The 14788-nt window shown below is 35.9% G+C and overlaps 1 protein-coding gene across 2 annotated transcripts; it reads right to left on the reverse strand.

Annotated features, from left to right (window-relative positions):
- Nucleotides 1-4990: 4990 nt before the first annotated feature.
- Nucleotides 4991-14441, reverse strand: LOC110684152 (phototropin-1-like). Of its 2 annotated transcripts, XM_021860562.1 has the most exons (22): nucleotides 13476-14441; nucleotides 13167-13349; nucleotides 12167-12258; nucleotides 11252-11504; nucleotides 10822-11059; nucleotides 10639-10709; nucleotides 10342-10448; nucleotides 9811-9860; nucleotides 9565-9669; nucleotides 9266-9325; nucleotides 9080-9169; nucleotides 8828-8904; nucleotides 8656-8740; nucleotides 8268-8348; nucleotides 7892-7995; nucleotides 7377-7426; nucleotides 7162-7268; nucleotides 6908-7030; nucleotides 6548-6599; nucleotides 6079-6191; nucleotides 5715-5855; nucleotides 4991-5325 (listed from the first exon to the last, which is right to left on the reverse strand). In XM_021860562.1, exons 1-22 carry the CDS (start codon nucleotides 14177-14179, stop codon nucleotides 5227-5229), a joined length of 2985 nt encoding a protein of 994 aa, XP_021716254.1. In that variant the 5' UTR covers nucleotides 14180-14441; the 3' UTR covers nucleotides 4991-5226. The 2 variants fall into 2 exon arrangements, with proteins under 2 accessions (XP_021716254.1, XP_021716255.1); XM_021860563.1 differs by lacking the exons at nucleotides 12167-12258; nucleotides 13167-13349; nucleotides 13476-14441 and adding an exon at nucleotides 11695-11847.
- Nucleotides 14442-14788: the final 347 nt, after the last annotated feature.

Consider the following 14788-nt stretch of genomic DNA (forward strand, 5'->3'; position numbering starts at 1 on the left):
ATTATTTGTTGTCATAAATGTTCGTGGTAGGCTTGAATTAATGAAATCAATGCAAGTTGTAAACCGGTAAATTGGTCGTTAAAAGGCAAATTGGATGGTTCCAACCACCCAATTGGACTCCTGAAGGGTATTAGGGATTATGAGAAAAATTTCGGCAATTTTTATTTCCGGGTGAAAAAGTCAAAAAAAAAAATTCCAAAATTGAAGACTTATTACCCACGCATATTGAGAAATTTTGGAGGTTTCAGGCCCGGTGTCGAAAAGTCTTAAAATTCTAGGGGATACATCTCGGGGTCATATAATGTTGTTTGGAACCATATATGATCATAATTTATTGTCATAAATGTTCATGTTAGGCTTGAGTTAATGAAATCGGTGCAAGTTGTAAACCGGTAAATTGGTCGTTTAAAGGCAAATTGAATGGTTCCACCCACCCAATGAGACTCCTGGACGGTGTTAGGGATCATGAAAAACATTTCGGCAATTTTTATTTACGAGCGAAATAGGGTGAAAATTTTTAAAATTGAAGGTTAATATCCACGATTTTTGAGAAATTATAGAGGATTTAGGGCCTGGTGTCAAAAGGTCTTGAAATTATCGAGTATACATCTTAGGGTCATATAATACCGTTTGGAGAAATTCATGATCATTATATGTTGTCATAAATGTTCGTATAATGCTTGAGTTAATGAAATCTGTGCAAGTTGTAAACCGGTAAATTGGCCGTTTAAAAACAAAGCGGATGGTTCCACCAACCCATTTGGACTCCTGGAGGATATTAGGGACCATGGTAAACATTTCAACAAATTTTATTTTCGGGCAAAAAAAGTCATAAAATTCCAAAATTGAAGACTAATATCCACGCTTTTTGAAAATTTTTGGAGCTTTCAGGGCCCAGTGTCGAAAAGTCTTGAAATTCTAGAGGACACATCTCGGGGTCATATAATTCCGTTTTGAACCATACATGATCAATATTTTTTGTCATAAATGTTCGTGGTACGTAGGCTTGAGTTAATGAAATCGATGCAAGTTGTAAACCTATAAATTGGTCGTTTCAAGGCAAATTGGATGGTTCCAACCATCCAATGGGAATCCCGGACAGTGTTAGGGATCATGGTAAACTTTTCGGCAAATTTTATTTCCGGGCGAAAAAAAAATCAAAATTTTAAAAATTGAAGGTCAATATCCACGATTTTTGAGAAATTATGTAGGATTCAAGGCCCGGTGTCGAAAAGTCTTGAAATTATAGGGGATACATCTCGAGGTCATATAATGTCGTTCGGAACCATTTATGATCATTATATATTGTCATAAATGTTCGTATTATACTTTTGTTAATGAAATCCGTGCAAGTTGTAAACCGATAAATTGGCCGTTTAAAGGCAAATTGGATGGTTCCACCAACCCATTTGGATTCCCGGAGAGTATTAGGGACCATAATAAACATTTCAGCAAATTTTATTTTCGGGCAAAAAAAGTCTAAAAATTCCAAAATTGAAGACTAATATCCACGCTTTTTGAGAAATTTTGGAGCTTTCGGGGCCCACTGTCGAAAAGTCTTGAAATTATAGAAGACACATCTCGGGGTCATATAATGCTGTTTGGAACCATATATGATTAATATTTGTTGTCATAAATGTTCGTGGTAGGCTTGAGTTAATATAATCAATGCAACTTGTAACCCTGTAAATTGCTCGTTTCAAGGCAAATTGGATGGTTCCAACCACTCAATGTGACTTTAGGACGGTGTTAGGGATCATGGTAAACATTTCGGCAATTTTTATTTCCGAGCGAAAAAAATAAAAAATTTAAAATTTGAAGGTTAATATCCACAATTTTTGAGAAATTACGAAGGATTCAGGGCCCGATGTTGAAAAGTTTTGAAATTATAGGGGATATATCTCGAGGTCATATAATGTCGTTTGAAACCATTTATGATCATTATATGTTTTCATAAATGTTCGTATATTCTATAGTTAATGAAATCCGTGCAAGTTGTAAACCGGTAAATTGGCCGTTTAAAGGCAAATCAGATGGTTCCACCAACCCATTTGGACTGCCGGAGGATATTAGGGACCAGGGTAAACATTTCACAAAATTTTATTTCCAGGCAAAAAAAGTCATAAAATTCCAAAATTGAAGACTAATATCCACGCTTTTTGAAAATTTTTGGAGCTTTCAGGGCCCAGTGTCGAAAAGTCTTGAATTTCTAGAGGACACATCTCGGGGTCATATAATTCCGTTTTGAACCATACATGATCAATATTTTTTGTCATAAATGTTCGTGGTACGTAGGCTTGAGTTAATGAAATCGATGCAAGTTGTAAACCTATAAATTGGTCGTTTCAAGGCAAATTGGATGGTTCCAACCACCCAATGGGAATCCCGGACAGTGTTAGGGATCATGGTAAACTTTTCGGCAATTTTTATTTTCGGGCGAAAAAAAATCAAAATTTTAAAAATTGAAGGTCAATATCCATGATTTTTGAGAAATTATGTAGGATTCGGGGCCCTGTGTTAAAAAGTCTTGAAATTTTAGGGGATACATCTCGAGGTCATATAATGCCGTTCGGAACCATTAATGATCATTATATGTTGTCATAAATGTTCGTATTATGCTTTAGTTAATGAAATCCGTGCAAGTTGTAAACCGATAAATTGGCCGTTTAAAAGCAAATTGGATGGTTCCACCAACCCGTTTGGACTCCCGGAGGATATTAGGGACCATGATAAACATTTCAGCAAATTTTATTTCCGGGCAAAAAAAGTCTAAAAATTCCAAAATTGAAGACTATTATCCACACTTTTTGAGAAATTTTGGAGCTTTCGGGGCCCAGTGTCGAAAAGTCTTGAAATTCTAGAGGACACATCTCGGGGTCATATAATGTCGCTTGGAACCATATATGATCAATATTTGTTGTCATAAATGTTCGTGGTAGGCTTGAGTTAATGAATTCGATGCAAGTTGTAAACCTGTAAATTGGTCGTTTCAAGGCAAATTAGATGGTGCCAACCACCCAATGGGACTCCCGGGCGGTGTTAGGGTTCATGGTAAACATTTCAGCAATTTTTATTTACGGGCGAAAAAAAGTTAAAAATTTAAAAATTGAAGGTTAATATCCACGATTTTTGTGAAATTATGGAGGATTCAGGGTCCGGTGTCGAAAAGTCTTAAAATTATCGAAGATACGTCTCGGGGTCATACAATGCCGTTTGGAACCATTTATGATCATTATATGTTGTCATAAATGTTCGTATTATACTTGAGTTTATGAAATCCGTGTAAGTTGTAAACGGCGGTAAATTGGCCATTTAAAGGAAAATTAGATGGTTCCACCTAGCCAATTAGACTCCCGAAGGGTATTAGGTTGCATGGTAAACATTTCGGCAATTTTTATTTTCGAGTGAAAAAAAAGTCAAAGAATTCCAAAATTGAAGGCTAATGTCCACGCTTTTTGAGAAATTTTGGATGTTTCGGGTAGAGTTATCAATTCGGGTAAACAGTTCAGGTTTGGGTCGGTAAGAGTGGGTCAGGAAAACTCGGGTCGGATCAATTTAGATTAATTCAATAACCAATGCGGTTCAGGTTTCGATTGAGTCATGCTTGAGTCGGGTGACGTCGGGTCATAGTTCTTATCGTGTTTAGGTCGAGTTGATAACAAATGGGGTTACATTCGGGTCGGGTGAACAATAGGTCGAGTTTAATTCGGGTTTTCACGGGTTAGAGTAATTCTCAGGTTCGAGTCGCGTTCGGTTCAAATCAATAATTTGCGGGTTATAATCAGGTCGAGTAATTCTCGGGTATAAGTCGAATTCGGTTCAAGTCAATAATATGCGGGTTATAATCAGGTCGGGTCATTTTCAAGTCGGGTCATTCTCAGGTTTAAGTCGGGTTCGGTTCAAGTCAATAATTTGCGTTTTAAAATGAGGTTGGGTCATTTCCATATCGGGTCATTCTCGGATTCAAGTCGGGTTATGTTCAAGTCAATAATTTGCAGGTTACAATCAGGTCGGGTTATTTCCAAGTCAGGTCATATTCGGGTTCAACTAACTATAAATAGATAATTATCATTTTTATCAAGCTAATTATTTCCTTTGACTATAATATATATGGCAATATACTAGGGAACTGTAGTCTATAATATAGAAAGATAATTATCTCCTTTGACCATACAACAAATATATACTATATTTAATTCTTAAATTTGAGGGTGATGCTCCTTTTTTTTGCTGGCCTAGACCGACTTGGTCTCCCTAGACAAAATTCTTTGATCAACAATAATAAGGTGGTCTAAATTACATTAAAGGTTATCGATTTGAAATCGGGTCGAGAACAATTTGGGTTGAATTTAGGTCGGGTCAATAACAAGTCGTGTTGATTTCGATTCGGGTTAGTAACAGACCAGGTTAAATTTTTGGGACGGGTTAGTAATAGGTCTGGTAAAATTTGGGTCGGGTCAATAACAAGTCGGGTTGAATTTGGGTCAAGTCAATAACAAGTCGGGTTGATGGTCGGGTTTGTAACAGGCTGGGTTAGGTCAGGTTAGGAATGGATCGGGTTGAATTCAGGGTAGGTAAGTAACAAGTCGGGTTAAATTCGGATTTTGACGGGTTAAAATGAGTTTGGGTCAATTTTGGTTCAAGTCGGGTTTGGTTTAGGTCAATAATTTAAGGGTTACATTCTGGTCGGGTAATCTCCAGGTCAGCTTATGTTCGGGTTTAGGTCTCACATACTCGGGTCAATTCGGGTATAGGGTTGGTTTCAGGTCGGGTTTGGGTCACCATTTTTTCGGGTTCAGATGGGTCGGTTAATAATCGGATTTGAGTCGGTATTTTAGATCGAGTCAACTTTTAACAACTCTACCTCTGTATACCCCTGGATCCACCACTATTGAATAAGTGGGTTTTATCCATTTATAATATACCCACTTACACCCTAACCGACTCGCCGTCATGATTTTGAACAAATTAATGAAATTTTATAAAAGGATGATGGAACAAAATAAAATTGTGATTAGATATAAAATTTGAACAAATCACCACAAACATTACATAGGATACTACAAGAAATTAGATAAACACATCTCTCTTTTTTCCCCTCTAAAAGCATATTATTTGAAAGAAGCTAAGCAAAAGAACATAAATTCAATGAGCAATTTTGATCTCATTTTCTAATTCTAGAAGTAAAAATTACATACAAAGCTCTTGATAGAAGCATCCTCGATCTTAAAAGACATTTGTTTGGAGATCTAGCATTTCAGGATCCATGATTTTTGCTTCCTTCTCTGGGTCAGTGGAGAATGGAACTTCAAGCTCGGGAGGTTTCTGCAAAAATTTTACTCCACATTTAAGATACAATTCTTGTACATATATCGAAACAGCAAACTATGTTAAGAAATACGAGTAAAAATTTATGTAATAGCACATGCGCAGCTTAGAATAGTTTGAATTAATTGTCCTATCGTCTCAAATCCTTGTATATAAGTGTAACATGACTTTACGTAAAGGGCTCTTTATAAAAGCTTTACGTATAATCTTTCGGTCAATTATATTAAAGTAAATTAATTTTTAGACATTACTCGTACAAAATAGTACTTTATCTACGTCTAATGAATATTCTAAAGCTTGACAAGATGAAAACTGATTCTTAGATATATTATGATTAACTTTACTAATTTTGGTTATCAAAAAAAAAAATGACAGCGCGTATTTACCATGCCACGAACAAGAGCCCAATTGACTCCACGAAAGAATGGATGTCGCTTAATCTCATTTGCACCTTCATATGCCCCCAATCTGCTCTTGGGGTCTTTCTGCAACAACTGATAAATCAACTGTTTTGCATGGAGACTTACCTGCAGCATATACATCAGTATTAGCAAAAGTACATTCAATAAGGCTCTTCCAGTGTAAAAAATGATAGAATATGAAGTACAATCAAACAAAAAAAAAAACAGTAGATGGACATAAACCAAGATTTTGACTTCTTTTAGATATCAGAATACTGATTGTTGGTTAGGCCATGATTCTCAATTCTCAACTTAAAGTTCAGAGTTCTAAAGATTGGCTTTTACGTACCTGTTTACTTGACGGAAACTTTAGATTCTTTTGAAGCACGTTGGTGAATGTTTTTTGCCTCGTTTTACCACGGAAAGGTGTGTACCCATAAAGCATCTCATATATAAGAATACCTAAGAGCCAAGTAATGAATACCAAGCATCAAAATAGCTTATCATGATGACTCCTAAACAGAAACAGGTTTCAAATCTATATACATAGCTGGCTAGTGCAACAGGGAAGCGAACGCTAAATTTTTTATTTGCATACTATGGTGCATGGAAAATTAGCATTCCCCATTTTCCATAGAAAAATTGCACAATGCAAAAGGTCAAGACAGGTACAACATTGTAGAGAACAATGGGTATGCTAGCATGACAACTGGGAAAATCCATCAAAAATTCTTCGAGTAGCTAAACTGCTAATTTTAGACACATGGAAACATGAAATACAGTTATGTAGAGTGTAGACTCAGAAAAAAGCAACTTACCTAAAGCCCACCAATCCACAGCACTCGTATGCCCTGCCCCACCAATAATTTCCTGCATTCGATTCAGAAAAGAATGTTATTCACCTTCAAGTGGCAAAGATAATGTGGGAAGATTACATTTACATTTGCCCAGAGAGACAGACGCTCATGCCAACAAATTTGAATAAAGGATGCTTAAGAAGAGAAAAAAGATTTGACCAGTGTCTTTTTCTAGAAAACTTCAATTACGAGTTATGGCTAGACTCAAAGTGCTTCAAAACATAGTTAAGTTGTAGTTGACAGATTGAACCCATGTTTGTCACATACAAGAGAACACATTTGCTATGAGGAAATTAGATCATAATATTAAAGAGCACATACCGGAGCTATGTATTCCTCGGTCCCTACAAAAGAATTTGATGCTCGCATAGGCTCAGCCAAAAATATAGGATTCTGTTGAGCCTTGTTTTGCCTTTTCTTGTCATTGATTTCTGGAAGAAGCAACTGCAAACAGCAGCCAAAGAACCGAATCATATAACAGTATGCCCGAAAGTAAAGCAGCATATTAAACTGTTCTACATTAAATCTCTTTTCATAAACACACATACACAAATATACTACATAAGGATGAATACCTGTGGCATGCAAGATGTCATACATGAAAGATCAAAATCTGTCAAAGCTATATGGCCATTGCTCTGAATAAGTATATTCTCTGGCTTTAGGTCTCTATAGATTATACCTAAAAGTCAACAAAGAAGATAATGTCTCATTTGCTGCCATCCCCCATGGAAGAAAATTTAAAAAATATTTATTGTCTTTAAAATAAAACTTCGTATCGTGCATGTACCTTGGCAATGAAGGTATTCCAGTGCAATAATCACTTCCGCTGCATAAAATCTGCAAAAGAATTGAGAATTTAGTTTATGAACATAAAAGGAATCTCTGGTCAACACTGTTGAGAACCATCCCAGTTTTCTTTCTCTTTGGAGATTGGTGAACAGCTTTTAATCAATGAATTACAGTCAAATCAGTAAGTACCTATTCCTGCATTTGGTATCTGGCTTAAAGCCTATTACTGCATTTGTTAATCTGGCTCAAAATTTACTACTGCAGTTGGTATCTGGCTTAAATTACAGCATTGATTAACCTTGGGAAGATTTGGTGTACTAATTCAAGACTTTTAATAATGATTTTGTGACCTGTATAAGCTGGGAATCTACATGTTACTTTTTGAGAGGGAAAAGTATACCAGAACATAAGGAAGTCTTCTCTCAAGACCGTTTGCTGGCAAATCTAGATAAAACTGTAAAATTAGTCATGGTCTACTATAATTTTGCAGAAGAGAGCACACTCAAAATTTACCTCACTGCATCTTCTTTCAAGACCTTTGTTGGTTGTCTATCCAGAAGTAAAAATAGCTCCCCACCAGGGCAGTAGTCAGTTATCAGACAAACGTGTGTTTTTGTCTGCAAAAATTTACCAGAAATGAATTAATAGTAGTAGATAAAATTAATCAGCATACCAGTCAAAGAATAAAGCCACTATGAACATGGTAATGTTTTTCTATAATGGCAAACAAAAGTTTTCAGATGTAGCGAACATTCAAAAAAATTTAGACTACAATATAGTCATACAGGAGCCAATAACCAACTCTTTCAGGTAATAGCCATATCTAACTCTAAATCTATCTATTGCATTCAGAAATAGCGCAGTATAGTGTGGAACTGCTTTGCATTACCTGAAATGAAGCATATAATGCAGGGAGAAAAGGGTGGTCCAACATGTCAAGAATTTCCCTTTCTGCAATAGCTCTGTGTACCTACAACAAAATTGGCAGACAAAGTGAGCACAGGAAATATATCAAGACACAAGCTTCAGAGTTCAGAGTCAAAAGGTCGAGTTCCTTTAAGGATTAAGGAGTATAGCAAGCACTTCAAAATTTTGACATTAACATATATAATTAACTTATAAGTGACATCAGTAGTGCAGCATCCTATAATAAAAGGTCTATCATGGCCATGTATAATTTGCAGCGGATTGGAGATTGGACTTGAAAGACTGAATAATCAAAATAATTAAATAACTGAACATATAGTATACACTATACAGTACAATAATTTTGATACCTTATTACGATTAAGCATTGCATTTTTATCCATTGCCTTCATGGCGAAATATTCACCCGTTCCACATAATTCCACCAGATGCACACTGCAGACAATTGGGGAAGTTAAGAGACAGTCATTAAAGCACTACAGATTATAGTTGAATATTGCAACTCAAGGATTTAATAGAGACCTTCCAGTGTCACCAGCTCCAAGAGGCTTCACTGGATTAAAATGTTTCAAGCCTATTGGTTCACCACTTTCAGTTACCTAAAAAAAAAAATCATTTTTAATAAATTTAAAAAAGAAAAAAAAAACATATAACAGAAAAAGTATGTTTAAATATTCTTATATGCTTAGTAATATTGCAGGTATGAACTATATACAAATGGATGGGTGATATAATTTTTTTTTTTAAAAAAATATTACATCCTTTACATCTCACCTTTTGAATAGCTTTCCATGAGGCACATTCCTTCCTATGTGGTTTAGCTCGTACAAACTTTGAATGATTTGCCCACAAGTCCTCAGGTTTCTGCAGATGACATTGAATAAAATTATATAGTCAAACTTACAGTTTGAGTTGAAGAGAAATGAACTATTTATCTTGCTATATACTCCTATTGCTCACCTTGTTGGCATCGGGAAGTTCTCTGACTGCAACATCAACATTTTGTGCAGTTTCTTTCACCTGAATTGCATGTAGTGAGAATGTTAAATTTTAGGCCACTTTTGCATAATTGATATCAGTGTACAGTATCTAACAGAGATAAAAATGCATATTATATATGTACACGCCATATCCTCAGTTGGCAAGCACAGGCAATCCCTTAAATCCGAGGATTGTGCTTACAGCTAAAAGTCAAATCAGAGCAATCAAAATTTAAACATTGACAGAAAAGAAGGGGTGAATTGATATGAATTACTTACCAGCTTCTCACTCTCAGTTACAGTAGCTACCGGAATGCTGTTTTGAAGTGGTTCGACATGCTGACTACCATCTAACTGTACCCCAATAAAGTACTGGACTTCTCCCTAATCACAGACAAACACACAAGGAATAATTAAGAGAATAACAATGAATCAAATCATGACATGGGCTTAAGACAATAAATTAATAATCAGTAAGGAGACAATTTACAAACAAATTGTTGAAGGCAGTAAAAAAAGTTATACCTTTTGGTCACGCATGGGCTGTAGATGGAACACATTCCAGAATTTTTTCCCTAAATTCAGAGGATCACAGTCATCAGCAACTTATTTACCAACAGATGCGAAACAGAAGCTTGTTCCAAGGTTTATACTCAAGATTTTAGATGATAAAAATTGATTTAGTGATAAACAGGCCTTTTCCCTTCAGTACTTTATTTCTAGAGTATGGAAGAGTTTACATCATGCAAGTATTTGAATCAATATGGCAAAGATGCTTCAATACAGAAAACAACTGGAATCTTGCAATTACATGATTCATTTACAAGGATTATGAGCAGCAAAAGGTATCATGACTATACAGACATTTCAGCAAGATTATTAGTCACCTGAAGGAAAGCAACTAACTATTATAGCACAAGTAATATAGAGTAATATCTGTTTTAGAACATAGAAGCACTAGGAAATCCCAAGCAAATTCCACCTAATCAATTTCCAACCCTAATGTAAGGGGATGAGGGTGGGGGTATTGAGCAAAGTTCGGAAAGTAAAGAATACCAGTTTTTGTGTAGTTAATCAGCTGAACAGTAACATCTGTTTCATTATTAATTGCATCTCTGATTTTACGTACTGTTTCTGGATCAGTTTCAGGCCCCTGGAGAAACCTGTAAAGTTGTGTAATTGCAAAACAGTATTAAGCATAATGTATACCAAATTTAGCGATGATGTGAAACACATTGACTGATCATGTAGGTCAAATAATAGCAACAGTTTCAAATTTCAGGATCTGATACTTGAAAAAACTAAAGGTAACAGCACGGAACTAGATTCATAAATAACTAAAGCTTGGCCTACCTGCAATTTCTTCCCAAAATCTCTTCACGGCTGTATTCTGTCAGCTCTAAGAAACTATCAGATGCAAATATCTGTAACAACACATATTGTGAAAATCAGTAGAACAACATTCTTCAAATGTTAATATTTTCAATGTTTGTTATGGTCTTCTGGATGAGTGATAAAGTATGAAAAGAAACTTACAATGGGATTATCAGGAAGCCTTGGATCAGTGATGACAAAATTTTTCTCTATACGTTCAAGAGTGGTAGCAAGATCAATACCCTTTCTCATTTCCTTTTTCCTAACTTTATCATCCACACTATCTGGTCTTAGATCATCATAATCAAAATCATAATCTTCATCGTCAGTGCTTCCTTTTTCATCAAAAGTTTCTTCACCATTAATAGGCTCCTCACTGGGCTTAGTTTTCTTCAAAATCCTAAAGCACAATTACATAGGAATATATGTTACAAACTTACAACAAACCATGATTATAATTTAGTAGGAAAACGAGAAATATGAGATAGAAAAAAAAGTTTTGCTTAAAAATACACTTATCCTGTTTGATCCTATTGGTTATCATGGCAAGATTCCCTATAAAAAAATAGCTTTGAAAATAAGAAATCAATACCCCATGAATGAACGGCGTCCAGATTTTTTGGGTTTCTTTTCAGGCACCTCACTAAGCCGTTCCAATGACATACGCCTAGCTGGAGGCACATGCTCTGAATTTCTCCTCATCTGAGACTGTGATCTGTCTTTTTCATCAGCACCACCTGATTTTCTCCGAAAGGGTCGATTCCCTGATTCACTTAGTGCCCGGGGCCTTTTCACTGCCTGCACTAGCTCATTGACCGAATTGGATGCCATGTCTTTCTGGCGGGCTGCAGTAATAATATTGGCATTTGTCATGGTTCAAGCTTAACAGTTTTGCATCATTAATAATTTCACTTAACATGAGTATATTGGAGGAATGATCACAGCATGCCTTAAGAAAATCTCATTAGCATGTACATTGGAAAATGTGATCACTTATAGTAATAACCAATAAAAGTTGCATGACAATATAACTACCTAGGGAAATTCTGATTACACGGCAACGATCCGTTCTGAACATATTTACAGCCAGGTTTCAGATTGCAGCTACATTTTTGAAGGATGAAGTATGAACCAAATTTAGGTCTAATTATGTTCTGTAAGGTAGGGGTCAGTCGGAAGTCCGTGTAGAAAAGTACCAAGTTATAATTATGATAGAACAGAATAAAAGAAAAGCTTTTTAATTTGTTGTTAATGTATCTTTCAATTAAGGGACCAGTCCTGATTAGACTCTAAATGCAAAATGAGAGCATCAAATTGCTGGATAATGCTTGCGGAGATCTTTACCACTTTCTGTAGGATCTTTTAACCTGTTTATTAAACTGTCCCAGTTGCTGAGTTGTCTATGATGTGACTTTTAAGATGATAAAAATTGAAAGGTCATTTACTAATGTTTATATCAAAAAAAAAAAAAAAAAAAAAAGGCAAATAGTTCTAGGATCAAACTAACCATCATATCGAATTAAGGATTCTGGCAGTCCATTGGGACGGACCATCTTATCCTTGTAACCCTCTGTGTGCTTGCTCACCTCCACTTGCATCCTGCCAAATCAGCATTCAATATACATTTAAAAGATAAGTTTCGTATGTTCTATCATTTTCCTACATCTACTAATCAGCAAGCATAATCCAATATACATCGCCGTTGTGATAAAGCAAAGTAATTAATCATAAATGCTGGCATATAAGTTGGGGAATTAGGCAACATGACAATAGAGACTTAAGGCTCATGACTGCTTTATTTGAAGCGTATATTTTGTATCAAATTATCAATATATTCATAATTCTGCTGATTCCTTTTACGTTTGACACGGTTCCCTGGAGGATATCTAAACTCCATCACCATCATGCAACACAAAAGTCAGGCAGATGACAAGAAATTTTCTGTCAAGTCGCTAAGCTAACTAGCAGACATAAAAATGGAAAGTCTTTTGATTTATCACAACAGGAAATGTCTATTATGGCTTATTTAGTCGATAATAGTGCATATTTGAGATCCTTTTTTATGTAGGCTATATGTTTAAGGTCCCACAGGTCACATGAGTAGCTGCATATGTGTTGCTGGTTACAAACTTATAATATAATGTTGGATATATTAACTCCTGTGTGAACAGGTGACCTTTCGATTAAAAACAGAAGAATCTAATGTTTTATAGTTGTAAACCCCAGCCTGTCTAAGGCTCTATTCTAGTTTCTCCACAACTTATTGACAAATGTTTCAGCAGAAATTACTAAAGTTCGGCCTAAATAAAAATAAGCGAAGTTCAATAATTAATTAAATAAAAGAAGCTTTAAAAAAAAAAATTAAGTTTAATACAAGGATTTTCAGTTTAGCAAATACTTCGTACGAGTATATGTTAAGTCGGCAATAGCTAAGGTTGTAACTAAATGTGCATGAATTTATAGCCTATAAACAGAAAAGCAAAAGTACTACGAAGTAGTATACTTACCCTATGTATTTAAGGACTTTTCCTGTTTCATCTTTGATGGGTGTCATAGTTAGAAGGTTCCAGAAAGGTGTACCATCTTTCTTGTAATTCAGCAACCTCCCACAGTAGTTGGTACCCTTCTGTAATGCTTCTCTAATTTTATCCAATTCTTCTGGGTCTGTCTCTGCTCCCTGTAAAAACCGGCTGGCCCACCCAATGAAAAATGAGATGAAATAAATTCCGTTATTACAGTTATTGGGATAGATAATTAATTAAAAAGAAAAATAAAAATAAAATAAAATAAACCAAGTACTAGAAGTGCAATCTTACCAGTTTCTACCAATAACCTCTCTAGAGTTATACCCAGTCATCTTAAAAAATCCTTCACTGGCATACAGAATTGGGTAATCAGGTTTGCTAGCATCCGACACAACAAAAGTTTGTTGAAATGCTGACAAGGCATCCTTTAAATCTTCAGACACTCTTGGGGCGTTCCTGGTGAGCCCACCATCTGATGAATCACCTGAACTCCGAACTGAGCCGCCGGATTCCCTCCTCGAGCTCTCAGGTTTAGGATTCGGTTCATCCCCGCCTGAAGTCCTGACCTTCACACCCTGTGGCTTCCCAGTTTCATCATCAGTTTTGAGTACTAAACCCCACTCAGCTGCCCTTTGCTCAGCCTTGGCAGTACTAGGACCTTTAAGTTTTGATTGATGATCATCCTCTTTTGAAATGGGAATTGCTGGGATGGTCTTGTAGACTTCTGGAGTCGGGTCAGGTAGAGCCATCCATGAGGTGATCTCATCAGACTTGAACTGACTAGAATTGGGGTCGAGTTTTAAGTCATCCTCCTTAACCTGCTCGAGCTTACTTCGTGCTTCCTCCCAGCTTTGCCATGTGGATGGGGACTGAAAAACTGGGTTAGTTGGCCTAGACGAGTAAGTAGATGGGTTGAATACTTCTAGTGAGCCTCGGGAGTCTTTTGGAAACGATGGAACAAGTGAGGACTGCTTGCTGGAACGATTTGATTCCATTATCTGCTTAGAAGAAACAGAACTAATGTCGGTAAACCATGTAATATTGCTTCATTGATCAACTTAAGTAGTTGAGCAAAAATTGGGTCAGTTGCAAGATGGAATAAAAAGGAAGAAAATGAAGATACAAAGTACTCAAGTCATAGGAATAACTCCAAAGAATTAGTGGGAAAACTATACAAGAGGGTCAGAGTGAAAGAAAATATAGTGTAAAAATAATGCAGCCAAAAATTGAAAGAAGGGTGGTAGATGCATATCACAATGCTTGAACAACAAGAACAGGATTTATAGTCCGTGGGGTTGGCTAAATAGACAAGGATGATAAAGATATGGATGACATGGAATGTAAAATGGGCCAATTGGTGCCCACATTGTTTGTGATCACAGGCAGAAAATACAGGGTAGCTTTCACTTCCAAGGATTTTGTCATCCTGTGCAGAAATATCATTCACAAATAGCTTAATGTAATTAAGGTCAATTAACCAAATATTGAAACAGCAATAACTTACAATTTGAGCCATTAATCAACCAAAAAGTTTCTGTATATTCTAGATTAAATTTCAAGCTTGATGACTCTCATACATGGATATGGACATTTGACCATTTGTT

This window comes from Chenopodium quinoa, unplaced genomic scaffold (assembly GCF_001683475.1).
Source record: "Chenopodium quinoa cultivar QQ74 unplaced genomic scaffold, ASM168347v1, whole genome shotgun sequence".
In the NCBI taxonomy this organism is placed as follows: Eukaryota; Viridiplantae; Streptophyta; class Magnoliopsida; order Caryophyllales; family Amaranthaceae; genus Chenopodium; species Chenopodium quinoa.